Genomic DNA, 14,179 nt, shown 5'->3' with positions numbered 1-14,179 from the left:
ATCTGATATCCGTTAATGATAATAGCAACATATCAGATCATATTAAGTCTATTAAAATGTGAAGTTGTGCCTCGGATTTGCATATATTGCACACCATCTGATGCTTCTATTCTTTCTTTCAGAGCTTAGCATCCTTTCGATTGCTATGGCAATGCTGGGAAAGTTTGGCATTACTTCGGCATTTTCCATGGTTTATGTTTATACAGCTGAGCTCTACCCTACTGTGGTCAGGAACATGGGTGTTGGTGTTGGATCCATGTCGTCCCGAGTGGGAAGTGTGATTTCCCCATACTTTGTCTATCTTGGTAAGGTCTGCTTGTCTTTATATTTTGCAATACTATAGATTACCAGTAGTAGAAACATTCTTATTAACGAATTAACTCTGCCTGGACTCTAAGAGCCCATCCATAGCATGTGGTACTCACTGTTGTGCTGTAAGATAATAATGTGGCTAATAATTAAGTTGCTGGTATAGAATGTGTTCAGAATGAGAGAGTTTCTCATGTGGACAGCTGTGGCCAATTGCTAAGCCATGTGCTGTCAAGCTGGACACAGAGAGGTATCATGGCCTCCTTCTGCCTCCAAATCGTGAATGTTGAAGCCCAGAGTTACAAAGTTGTCACACAACACAGAGCAGCACCCAAAGTTGTTCCACTTCAGTGCGTGAGAGGGAGCGCGGAGGAAAGTGCCATATCTACTCCGATATGGCACTGTCCTGCTCTCACTAGCGCTAGCTACACTTACGCAACACACTTTTGCACCGTAGTGCAAAGGTGTCCGCATGATGTATACCATAGGTTTTGTACTGGAAGGGTATCCTTACCTTGACAAACTTGAAAACTTTTCCTTTGCCTAGAAAAACTTTCAAACTATTCCCACTTTGGATGTGTGCTGTGCAGTGCACCACACATGCAAAGTCAGAAAGTTTAGAGAAATAAAAACATTTCTCCTTGTTAAGCCTGCCTCGAAGAGGTGTTATTTTTTGGTGCAAAACCCTATCTACTAATAATGGTAAATAGGGCTTTGCATCAAAAACTATGGTGGTTACACAGGAATGCTCATGTACCACTCAGGAAATTCCCCCTTGACTCAAAGTAATACAAAGTTCTGCAAAGCACTGCTTTATGTTATTTTCAGACAACTTTTCAGCACAAAGCACATTTTGCGCTGGAAACTAAATTCAAAATAAACATCTCATACCAGTTTGCGTAACTTTTGTGACTCGAATCAAGCATAAAAGGTAGTTAATCCGCCCCTTAGCTATCCAATTAAAAAGTGGACTACCAGAACAATGACCAATGAAGGAAAAGTAAATGGGTCATTATGGGTACATAGGAAAAGTCATGTCAGGGCCCCAGTCTCTGCTCATCACCCTGGAGCCAGCCATTTCCCCATCCTCTAGTCAAACGTTATGCTTATTATCTCTCTCTCTCACACACACACACACACACACATATTTAAAAAGACAGAATCACAGCATTCCCTATTCTGCGAAGATTCAGTGATTAGATGATTTTGTGAAACAGGAAAGTGAATTTGCCCACCCAAATGATGGTTTTTGAGCGCTGAAGAAGTACATCAGTTCTCAAAAACATTTATGTACCGGACACAAAAACCTGTAGTCTGTGTGTGATGGCTTAGGGAAAGAGCAGTAGGATGGAAAAACATTTAGATGGGCTTTTTGGAGGTAAGGGCTGGATTGAGGTTCTCTGAGCCATGATTCTTGTTTGAATTGTCAGCTCAGCCCATCAAATGACTGCAGTGGATTTGTTTAGAAAGAAGTGTGTTCAAGGTATGAGAGAGAATGCATGAAGGCAAAGAAGACAGATCCCTTTATCACGTTCCTCATTTTTAACCTTATCCAACTGCGGTGGGGCCATAAGGCAGCTACCTATTGTGGCCCTAGTCTAGCAAACACCTTGCATTTTAGGATTACTCTTAAAAATATCCTTTTCTCAGAAAATTATGTCTGAAAATCCTCTTCATTGTGGAATCTTTTTTGCCCCTTTTGCTTACTGTGCACTCATCCCCCTGACCGTTTACCCTTTGTGTCCAATATATGTATTTTGTATTTATTTACCTATTTAGAAATAATAACTTTTCGATCAGAAATGTTTTACATAGTAATGCTGGCAGCACATTTGCAACGTAGAGTGATTGACATATTTTGCCAAATTAAAAGTGTAGGTTAATTTCAATTTCACGCCTCAATGATTAAGCATTTCTTGATCTGTTTATGATTTAATGTTTGATGATGTGCATTTAATTGTATATTTGTCAATGGATTATAATGTAGTTCGATCTCTCCATAAACGGAAACGGAATATGTCATTTTTGGAGTTAAAGGAACATAAAGGCATGCAATATACCCATCATAGTGGGTTACTTGTCATAAGGTAGTGTTCCATTATAGCGGACCTAGGAGATAAATGGCCAGGGTCTTCGAAGTGACACACGGTCGCGTGGTTGTTGGTAGAAAGTTTAGATTGTTGGCTCTTTGGTTCTGAGCCAGTAGGTAGGAATCTAGAGGTAGTTAGGGAACGGTTCATGTACATATTTGAATACAAGTGTTATTAGTTTGATAAATGTCCCTGCTCTTGGTGCGAGGCAGCCACCTGAGGGTAGGATTCTGGGGTGTGTGTATGCCTCTGTAAGTTATAGAGTTCTGGTTGCTAAGTTTAGTAGCTTGGATAGCTGAGCTAAGAAGTAATTGGCAAGACCTACCAGAAGACTGACAGACGTCTAATGGAATGAATACCAAAGAGTTGATGGCATTTTTGGCTGTGTTGAACAATGAGAGTGAGCATATTTGCTGCTTTGGTCAGATTGGTGCTGAAGTCTTCCATTTTCATGAACTGGCAAAAGGGAACCCCATGGTTTCCGGCTGAAGTGGCGAAGTTTAGGAAGTCAGTGGGAAGAAGACAGAGGAGCAGATTTACAATAACTGGCGCATCCCCAGGGATGCGCCAGTTATTGTGCGCCGCAGCTCCGCCACCCATGGTGCGCCGCATTTACAATGCCGCGCACCATGGGGCAAAAACGGCACAGATGTGTGAAGCATCTGTGCCGTAAAGGTGGCGCATTGCTGGAGTTGCGTCGCAGCTCCAGCAAGGCTCGGGGGTGCCCTATCTGTCCAATGCTGCGTCAAGCCTTACGCCTGCTTCAAGCAGGCGCAGGGTTTTGACGCAGCATTGGCCTAAAAGTGACTGAGTGAAATCTTGTACATTTCACTCAGCCACTTTTGCGAGGCGCACATGCCCCGGAACGCCCACCCTGCGCCGGAACGCCCACCTTTGGATCAGGGCTTTACAACGTGACGCATCTGCCTAGATGCGTCACGTTGTAAATGGGTCGCAGGGATGCGCCACGTTTACGCCGCCGTTGCGTGACGCAACGGCGGCGCAAGTCTGATATAAATCTGCCCCAGAGTCTATAAGATGGGGGAGTACAGTAGAGGAGAAGTATCAAACCTAGGTTTTGAAAGAGCTGAGCACGAGCAATGGTAGTGCTATACACTATTGAATGTATCTGGGGCAGTCTGGAATGAGAGTCTAGGGATGGGACATAAAAGTCAGAAAGGAGATTTGAATACCATCCATGTAAATGTGATAGGAGAAGCTTAGTTAGGGTATCATGCTGCCGGCAGAGGTGGTTCAAAGCAGTGGCAGCTGGTGATCTTTGAAAGTGGAGTGGCGTAATACTTGCCTCGAATTACATTGAGTGAAGCAAGCAAGTCTAACTTCCTGTAAAAGAGTTTGGGGAGGGGGTTTCCAAGGAAATATTTGAAAAAAAATGGCATCAAGTAATGTAAAAATGTATTTTAAAGCTCAATGTTCACATACGATTGCTAAAACGACATGAGATCTGGCAGGACAGCCATTACAATTTCAAACCTTTACATGGTGTCCCCAGGAGTTGATCCTTTAAAAAAATCGATTCCCATATATGTAAAATAAATGCTTCCATTGTGGCAGGAAGAAACTTTTCAATGTATATACTTTATGTACAGTACAACGACGTTTCGACCCTCTCTCAATACGGGGTCTCTTCAGGACAGGAGTGAAGAGACCCCGTATCGAAAGAGGGTCGAAACGTTGTCGACTTCATAAAGAGAGAGCCTGAGAATAACACAAATACTATTCACTGTATTACAAATGCCAAGCTCCTCTTTTCGTTACTTCCAATAACCGTCTTGCAAAGTCACCTTAGAAACACTCCTCGCACCACCGTCAGGTTATGGTCACCCCACTGGGGTTCACTAAAATCACCTTAAACTGTACATTATGTATATACATTGAAAAGTTTCTTCCTCTTTATTTACTTTGTGGTACGTTTTGATTATTGTGATTACAAAATAAATCACACTCACTTCAGCTGAAGTGAGCAGGATTGAGGTACATTGTCTTGTCGGCAAAGTTTCCTCTAATTATTTTCCTCTGTGTACATCAGTGTAAGGTCTCTGTGCACTGCAGCCAAGGTTCTGTGCGCCAAGAACCCGACTGCGCGTGTGGGTGCAGCGAGAGGGGTTCCTGCTTTATTGTGCAGATAACTGACCTAGGTACTGGAATTCAGGAGCCCTGCTGGATGGGGCAGGCAGGGCCGTACTGGGAACCCAAAGCAGCCCTGGCAATTTTTTCGGAACGGGGGAAGAGGGGCAAGTATCAAGTACTACTGCTGAACAAAACCTGTACCCAGCACTGCTGCTTTTGTTACTAGTGCCAGTTTTGGAGCATCGCTGCGAAACTGCCCCCCAGAAACAAAACCGGCCCCCACTGCTCCCAAACTGACCCCCACCCTTCCAGACATCCGGGCAAACGCCTTTTGCCTGCTACGGCCAGTCCGGCCCTGAGGAAGGCCTTCGTGTTGGTGACTGGCTTACACTAGTTGTGTCATGTTGGAAATGAACAAGTGGAGTGCAGAGCGTCTGCAACCACAACAGAGTTACACTAATATATATTAGGAAAACAGGGCAACCTGCCTCAGTAAAAAGCACCTAACGAACTACACAGCAGAGGCTGAGGGACATCTTCAGGATTTTAAAAGCCCTAGGCCAAACGTATTTAGGCGCCCGTGCCGATCACCTTTGAATTTATGATTCAGTTTCATCTCTCTCGTGTCCTCTTTGGCCAGATCACTAACAGTGCACAGACACACAGGTTCAAATTCTAAATGTGTTTATAGTTAATATTCAGGGATAGTGATGTATTTTTCCAATATTGTAATATAGTAGAGGCTCACTAATACTACTGCAAATAATCACTGTGCCATCCTCCCATTTCTCATATCTGACATCCTGTTTGGATCTAAAGGAAACATTTTGTATGGGTGTTGCATGAAACAAAAACACATTTGTCATAAAATGTCTGTGACAGACTCTCATACATTACCCAGATATAAATTAAATTAAAAGAAAATGCTATTTGCAACAATCTGTTTAAAAATGATTCAGGTTAAGCAGGGCAAGACTCTCTGAAGAACAGAGCTGGCTCTACGAGGGGGGGTCACTCCACTCTTCAGAACCGATAATCATTAATTCATTTATCAGTTCTGAAGATGGTGTCCTGGATATGCGGGAGGAGGACTATGCATAGAAGTCCACCACATGTGTTTTTAGAATCACTGATATATGTTAGTCATTCTAAAAGCACACATGGTGCTTTTAGGCTTGTTCAGGGCGTTAAGTGAGATGAAAAAACTGACGGGGTCTCTCAGAGGGGCGCTGACTGTTGTAATTAAGGGCGTGGATTAAAAACATTTGAGCTACAAACCTGTGCGTATCACAGTGTGCCACGCGATTGTTATTGTGCTACCTCTGTCATTGCATCCAGATATATTTTATTGTATTGTAATTGTATTTATATAGCGCTTGCCACCCCTGATGGGGTGTTGAAGCACTTTTTCGGCGAGTAGCACACTACTCTGGAACCCATAAAGGATTAGTGGTGAAATAGTATAGTGAAATCTGAAACTAATTTGAGTGGTGGATATGTTAGTCAGTTATTTGGATTGAGAACGAAAGTGGAGGGATAGAAGAGGGATAAAAGGTTTGCATTTATATAGCGGTTGCTACCCATGATGGGGTGTTGAAGCATTTTTTGGGCGAGTAGTACTCTACTCCGGAACTCATAATGGATTAGTGTTGAATTAGTATTGTGAAATATGGAAGTAATTTGAGTGGTGGATATGTTAGTCTATTATTTGGATTGAAAAGGATAGTGGAGGGATAGAAGAGGGAAGGATTTAGAAATATATATTTTTTTATATAAAACTCTGCACAACTATCCCTCTAGTAGGGAAAGGTAGCATCTGCAAGGATTTCCTTGGGGATCTTAAAATGCCAAAGCATGAACCTGCCAATTTTTGGACTTGTGTCTCCATCGTGAAATTCGGCATTTATTTGAAAACACTTATGTTAAAGTCCCAAGTTTTGTGGGGTTTTGCATATTAATCCTACAATTAGACATGTGCTCCACTGCCAGCACTGCTAACCTGATTGAACAGCATAACATGCCTGCAAAGAGCCGCTGTTACCCCTCTAAGCTGGTGCCATTCCACCAATTGCCTTAATGATAGCTACACTGGGCACCGAGACAGTAAGCTTTTATAGACAAGTCACCCACCATCAGCTTAGTCACCACCTCCCATTGACACCCATCCGTTATAACGGAATGCAGAAAGACCAGGTACGCTCTAAGAGATACAAACATACAAAGGGGACCAGAGGCAAGGAGTGCGATGGTGAAGATATCGTATCATAGGTAGGCAGTCCCTCCTGGTAGATTTGTGTGTATGTGTTGCTGTGGGAGATACAGACATCACAACACCCAAAATGGAGATCAATGTCCTAATGCTTGACTGCAGTACCTTTTGTTTATTCGCCATTTATTTTTACTTTAAATCTCAACCCGACCCTTTTCAAATGCGTTACTGATTTCTGCACCAGTAACTCTTTCAATGCACCATTCCTTAGTCTATGTAAAGCATGACTCGTAGATGGTGGTGGCCTACCAAACAAAAACAAAAAATGTACCTTCAGTTCAGCTGGAAAAAAATTGAATAATGATATTTCCTGTCCCTTTTTTTGGGGATTGTCGTTGGTTTCAACTGCTTCAAATATCTTTACTCTTCTGGAGAAATATTTCAGGAAGTAGCCCCATATCTGCCCAAGAAACACTTGGTGCAACAGCTGTAAACTAAGCATGCTACTCTGGATGAGACTGCCAGGATTTTTGGCAACAGTTGGCACGAGGTCCCCGGAGGCACCCCTTCCCCCCGCAGGCGTAGAGAGTAGGAATCTCAGGTGGACATGTAAAGATTAAAGTCCAACACAGAGACAGTCATCAGAAGAATCTGTGAGTATGACAAAAACTACAGACTTACCTAGGGCTTTAAGTGGGATGAAAAAACTGGAGGGGTCCCTCAAAGGGGTGTGGCTGACATTATAAAAGGCGTGGCTTAAAAACACGTAAGCTAAAAATCTGTGCTTAGCATAGTGTGCCGCCCAACTTGTATTTTGCTGTTTCCGTAATTGGATCCAGATATATATTACAAGTAACATGACACCTACAACAAGCCACGACTATTGACTTTGTCAATGAATGTTAGTTGCATGAGAAAATTAGCAGCAACTATGGCTTGTAGATTACTGAAAAAGCTTTAACTTTAAGCCATGGTGACACCACTACAATGTTGCTGCTCCTGAGTTTCAAAAAGAGAAGGGAAATCTAGAGAAAAAATGACTCTGTTTAAAGGAATTTCCTTCCCCTACAATGCTCACCTGTCATGATGTCATGCCGTAACTTCTCCACTAGTGAGAGGTGAGCAGTGTGAGCACGTGCACATCGATGTGCCTGCTCTCTCTGCAGTCTGTTAAAAAATGGACCGCCTGTGCCAGGGCACAAAACAGAGCCCAATAGAGACCCATTTTGAGGCCTCCTTTAAAATACTGCCGGTGCTCAGCACCGGTGAGACCCGGCCCACTTAAAGCTCTGGGCTTACCTTGCTCTAGCGAAACTGTCCTCCTAAAGGTTCAATACAATATGTCGGATCAAGGGGATACTCGTTCCTCGGCTTCACTTGGGCTCATCGGGGGTGCAGATGTCACCCCTGTAAGCATTCCAGGACTCCCAGATTCTATTCCACTTCCTGGGGCAACCCCTTGCCAAGTACGTTGATCGTTCCCTAAACATACACCAGTGCAGGTCCTCCCTCCACTTCTCCACATGGGGGAGGGGGGGGGGGCTGACTGGCTCCCCACAATTGGGCCATATTATGTTTCGCGATCATGAGCGCCAGTGCTACCCACTTCTTTCGATAGGCATTGAGATGCATTGGCTCCCAGATATTTAAAATACACCTACGTGCCTCAAGACCCAGTTCCGTATTCAGGACTGTGCGTAATATGCTGTGAACCTTCACCCAGAACTCCTGGACTTTAACACAGTGCCATAGGATATGCATGAACGTCCCCAGCTCTCCACAACCTCTCTTACATTCCCCCTTCTCTGAGCGGCCCATATGGACCAGTGTAGACCCAGTGACATATGATCTATGCAAGATCTTCAGCTGCACTAGTCTGAGCCTCATGGGGATTGCCACTACTCGTGGGGATGATACCGCTTTCTGCCAGTCCTGATCATCTAGTTCTAGACCATCTTCCTGCCACTGCCCTCTAAGGTGCCCCAGTGGGTCCTCCATGTGGTTTATTAGTTTCCTGTATATCAGGAAAATCGTCTTCTCAGGGAGGTGGCCATCCAGCCCTCTATCTTCCAGAGGGGAAGCCTCCGGAAGTACCGTATCACGGGGGATGTGTGTAAGCAATACATGCCTTACTTGGAGGTACTGAAAATACACTCCTTCATTCAGTTGATATTGCAGCCGTAGGGAGTCAAAGGGCTGAATTGAACCCTCCTTCCAGACATCCCTGATGGAAGTGATGCCAATGAGGTCCCACTTGTCGAAGCCCTTCGACTTCCACAGACTTGCCAACTGTTCTGCACTCCACAGGGGGGTGGCTAGCGTAAGCTTCACCTCCCATTTGAGGTGTCTATTGGCCGCGTGCCAGACCTGGACTGCGTGTGCCGTGGGTCCCGTGAGATGAAATCTGCGGGGTGTTGCATACAGTGCCCTGGTGTAGTCTCCCCCCGGCATCAACCAGCGATCCATTGCGTAACCTGGGTCTTTAGGGGCCCCTTATATCCCATGATTAATTGCCGCCAATTGGGAGGCCCAATAGTATTTCTTGAGGTCCGGCAGTCCTATATCCCCGTCATACCAAGGAAGGGTGAGTTTTGAATAGGCAATACGAGGCCTACCGTCCCAAATCAACTGTCTCTGAATAGACTCTATTTCCCTGAAATAGGACGCAGGAACTGGATCCATAGAATTCTGCATTGCATACAGGAATCGAGGTAGGGCAAACATTTTTAAAAGTTCCGCCCGTCCCAGAAGGGATAGGGGAAGCGCCTTCCAGCGTGCCACATCTCCTCTAAAACGGGCCGGGGAGGGGGGGTCAGATTACTGGCGAAACGGATCCCGGGTTCCAGGGAAATATGGATTCCGAGATATCGGAAGCCCGACTGGGCAAACTGCAGAGGGCCAGTCCTGGGGAGGACCGGTGTGTCTCCCTTCAGAATGAATAGTACCATCTTAGACCAGTTGATGACGAAGCCTGAGTACCTCCCAAAAATAGCCAATACATCGAAAAAGCAGATCAATGATGATCTGGGGTTAGTGAGGTAAAGCAGGATATCATCCGCATAAAGCGAGATTTTATCCTCCCAGTCAGGGGTCCATCGCAACCCGTGTATGGAACGATCCTGCCGGACCCATGCCACCAATGGCTCCAGAGCCAGGACGAACAGGAGCGGGGACAGTGGGCATCCCTGCCTTGTCCCTCTGCTCAGGGGGAAGTCGGAGGACTTACATTTATTGACCACCACTCGGGCCAGAGGAGCAGAATAGAGAAGACGCACCCAGTCAATAAATTCCGGTCTGAAACCAAACTTTTCCAGCACTGCAAACAGATAGGGCCATTCAACTCTGTCGAACGCCATTGTAGGGTCCAGCAACACCACCACGGCAGGTTCATGAATGGCAGCGGCCCGGCCCAAGACCCCATGGAGACGTCGCCAATTAAGAGCTGTGTTCCGACGTGGCATAAATCCCAACTGGTCCGGATGTATTAAGGAGGTAATGACCTTGACTAGTCTCGTTGCGAACAATTTCGCCAGTACCTTCGGCTCGGCATTCAGGAGTTAGATGGGTCTATATGAAGAGCAACTCACCCTGGGCTTTCCCTCTTTGTGGATAACCACTGAATTGGCTATACGCTGGTCATACGGAAGCTCCCCTACCTCCTTACTTTCCATAAACATAGAGCGGAGGAAAGGGGCGAGTATGTTAGAATTCAGCTTGTAGAGTTCTATAGGGATGCCATTCGGCCCTGATGCCTTGCCGGAATTAACCCCCCTGTCAGCCTGTGCTACCTCATCATTGGCTATCGGGGAGGCCAAATAGGCCCGGTCATCCTCGGAAAGTCGAGGCGATTGAATATCTCTGATCATCTCTTTATTGTCTTCTTCCAAGAACCCTCCTTCTGCCTGGTACACCTCGCTATAGTAGTTTGCGAACCTGTTTGCGATAGCTTGTGGGTCCACGATTGTTTTAGAGGCCTCCCCCTGCAACTCAGCCACCAACCTCGACGCCCACTCTCTTTTCTCCAGCCACGCAATCAGTTTTCCGGCCCTGTACCCATGCTCATACACCCTACTCTGCGTATCTCCGAACTGCATTCTCGCCCCCTCCCTGGCTATTCCGCTAAATTTATCCTGCTTAAGTTTGAGACGGTGAATACCCTCGGGGATTACTGCGCCGGATATCTCCCTTTCTAGGACTATTATTGCCTCTTCTGCTTTCTCCAACCTGGCCTGCCTCTCTTTATTTTTCATGGCAATCCATGATAAAGCCTTGCCCCGTATGACTGCCTTAAACGCTTTCCATAAAGTCTGCGCTGAGTCCACCATGCCCTGATTGTCCAGAAAATACCTATCCATTGCTTTGACTATGTCTCTCTTGATGGTAGCGTCTCGGAAATGCCAGGGATAAAGGGGAGCAATCCTGCCCACCACAACTCGGTCGGATTCGAACTGTGCCCAAACCGGGGAGTGGCTGGAATACCCCTCCCCATGTGACGTACCTCTCTACAGATCCAGGATTGGGCCGCTGGGACTAATATATAGTCAATCCTAGAAACACTTTGATGCGCGGAGGACACATACTTGTAGCGTGTGGCACACTGATTCCGCATCCGCCAACTATCCACCAACCCTGTTATGTCCAAGAAATCAGGTAGCCACCTCTGTACTGGGCGCAATTGTCTAGCTGGGTGTCGGTCTAATTCCCCATCAAATACTGCATTAAAATCTCCTCCCATCACCAAAGTCCCCTGGAGCAAGGTAAGGAAGATTGCTCCTAAGTCTCAATATGTGTCTGTTTGCAAGCCCTTGGGACGTAAATCGACATAAAAGTGGCTGTCCTCCCCTCCCATTGGCCCGAGATACCTATATACCTCCCCCTCTGATCGGACCACGTGGCTTGAATGGTGAAGGGAAAGGGGTTTTGGAGGAGAATACCAACCTCCCATGATCCAGATGTAAACCCCGCATGAGCCAACAATATGTAGCCCCCCTATGTAGGGCCATGCACTTATTTCCGATAAGATGTGTCTCTTGCAGCAGCACCACACCAGGGGAGTGCCACCGAATGAACCGATTGACCATCCCCCTCTTGATCCTGTCTCCCAATCCATTCACATTCCAGCTAAGTACGTTAATCCCCAATCCTTTCCCACTATTTGACATTGAACTGGTATAGAATCATCATATTAGCTACATTGTCGCCTGATGTTTGAAAAAATGAAAAACACAAAAAACAATCAAACCCTAAACAGCGCAGCATTAAACCAACAAGACTACGCCAACCCGGATTTGCCAATTGTTAGTTGCAAAAGATAAATAAGCAACAACTATGGCTTTGTTCTTTTTTTTTTTTATTTTAAACTTTTTTATTTGACAGACAAGTCACAAGCAAAGAGACATTGCAGTTCAGAAGGAAAAAGAAAAAAAATAAAATACGAATATAGCAAGCTTTAAAGTGACATCAGGGAAAAAGTCCATAAATTAGTAAGATCAGCAATCTTTAAATGTTACAACTTGGCCGAACAAAAAGACATTTATAAGAAAATAAAAAGCAAGGAAAAAAAAACACTAAATATTTATACAAAGTTAGCCCAAATCTTTTCAAATCTATCTACCGTTTTCCGGGTCCTATTTTTAGCAAGGGCCTTCTCCATTGTGTATATTTCATGAAGTAATATTAGCCATTCCGTCCTCTGAGGTGGATTTGGTGAGATCCAGGCTCTAGCTACTACCAGTCTAGCACAAGAAATCGCTATGTCTAGCCAGCTTCTATTATCGTGGCCCCGCTCGTGTATATAGAGTAAAACCATAGATGAGGTAAGTGGGGAGCTGATCAGTTGTTTTTCACATAATGTGGTTTCTATTTCTTGCCAGAACAAGTTCAGTGCTGGACAAGAACAGATCATATGGATAAGATCAGCTGCTTGCAGATCACATTTAGGGCATTTGGTACGTTCATTATTTTGTGACCATTTAAAAATTTTCTGTGGGGTGTGATAAAGTTGGCTGACCGTTCTATATAATTGAAGTTTCAAACTAGAGGAGTATGTTATTTTATTAAGAGTTGTGAAAGCCTTTGAGATATTCTGAGGAGTCACATTAGTTCCCAATTCAAGCGTCCATTTTTGAGAGAGTCTGGGACAATCATCCGAGTTATGCTGGATTAATTGTTTATATCCTCTGCTTATTATAGATTTCTCCTTAGAGCTATACAGAACTTCCCAAATATCCGAGCTAGTAATTTTTATTAAGTTCATTTTCCGTATCAGATAGTCCCTTATTTGCAAGTATTTAAGTGCCATTTCACTTGGTAGCGAGTAAATTAATTGTAAAGTGGAAAACTGTAGAAACCCCTCATGGCCATATAGGTCTCCCAGTCTCTTGATCCCATAATCGGCCCATTCTCTCCCAAAATTATCGTTAAAAATACCTGGAAGCCCTGGATTATCCCATAATGGCAAGTCAGAGTGAAAAAAAGAAGTGTCGCAAAACTTCATGACTAAATTAAACAACCCTACCACGTCCCTTGCTGTCTTGAATTTAACTCGTTTGAAGAAGTTCGGGTCTTGTATTCTTGTTAGAAATTGAGATGAGTTTCTACCTAACATAAATTGATGAAAAAAAAAGGTTTTATTTTTATTTAATAGACTCCTAAAACGCCCTATAAAAGATGCAAAATAATAAGACTTAAAGTCCGGAAAATCTAATCCACCCTTCTCTAAAGGTAGTTTTAGTATCGCTATTGACCTCCTAGGTTTTTTATAGCTCCAGATAAAGCTGCTGCAAATTCCTTCCAACTTCTTAAAAAAAATATTATTAACTCGAAGGGGAATAGAACGAAAGAGATATAAAAACTTGGGCAAAAGATTCATTTTAATCAAATTAATTCTTCCCAAAATATTCATCGGACTTTTGTGCCATTTTTTGAGCATCAACGTAACTTGTTTAAATAAAGGTTCGTAATTCAGTTTAATTATTTCATTTATTTTAGAAGATATTGTCACCCCTAAGTAAACAGCCGAGTTGCAAAGCCCGGTAACAGATTGATTAGCTTGGTAGTTCATAATGGTTTGAGTTTTATTAAAGTTTAGTTTGTAACCGGAAATAGCTCCAAACTTTTCCGCTTCTTCTGTAATTCCTGCTAGAGCATCTATAACATTAGTAGTAAATATGGCTAGATCATCGGCGTATGCAGTGATTTTAAGAATTTTATGTTCATGCTCTACCGGAGTTATCTTCTCTTGATTCTGCAGGGCATTTATAAAAGGCTCCATAGAGAGGGCGAACAGCAGGGGTGAAAGTGGACATCCCTGTCGAGTCCCCCTAGATATAGCGAAAGTTGAGGAAAGTGCTCCCGCGTAGCTGATTTTAGCGTTAGGATCTCTGTATATCGCCTGTATGCCTCTAAGGAAGCGTTCCTTAAACCCGTATTGCATTAGCACTTTCCACAAGTAATCCCACCCCACTCGGTCAAATGCTTT

At 44.2% G+C, this 14,179-nt stretch overlaps 1 protein-coding gene across 1 annotated transcript in view; it reads left to right on the top strand.

The window, feature by feature from the left end:
- The window catches only part of LOC147702976 (solute carrier family 22 member 4-like), a 400,838-nt gene that overhangs the window by 318,408 nt on the left and 68,251 nt on the right, over positions 1-14,179 (top strand). Inside the window, exon 8 of the mRNA XM_086931556.1 lies at positions 123-305. Within this exon, the coding sequence (XP_086787682.1) occupies positions 123-305 (183 nt within the window). The remainder of the gene's footprint in view (positions 1-122; positions 306-14,179) is intronic.

The sequence above is a fragment of the Lissotriton vulgaris genome, chromosome 7 (assembly GCF_964263255.1).
Source record: "Lissotriton vulgaris chromosome 7, aLisVul1.2, whole genome shotgun sequence".
Classification (NCBI taxonomy): Eukaryota; Metazoa; Chordata; class Amphibia; order Caudata; family Salamandridae; genus Lissotriton; species Lissotriton vulgaris.
This window is presented reverse-complemented; position numbering and strand designations above follow the sequence as displayed.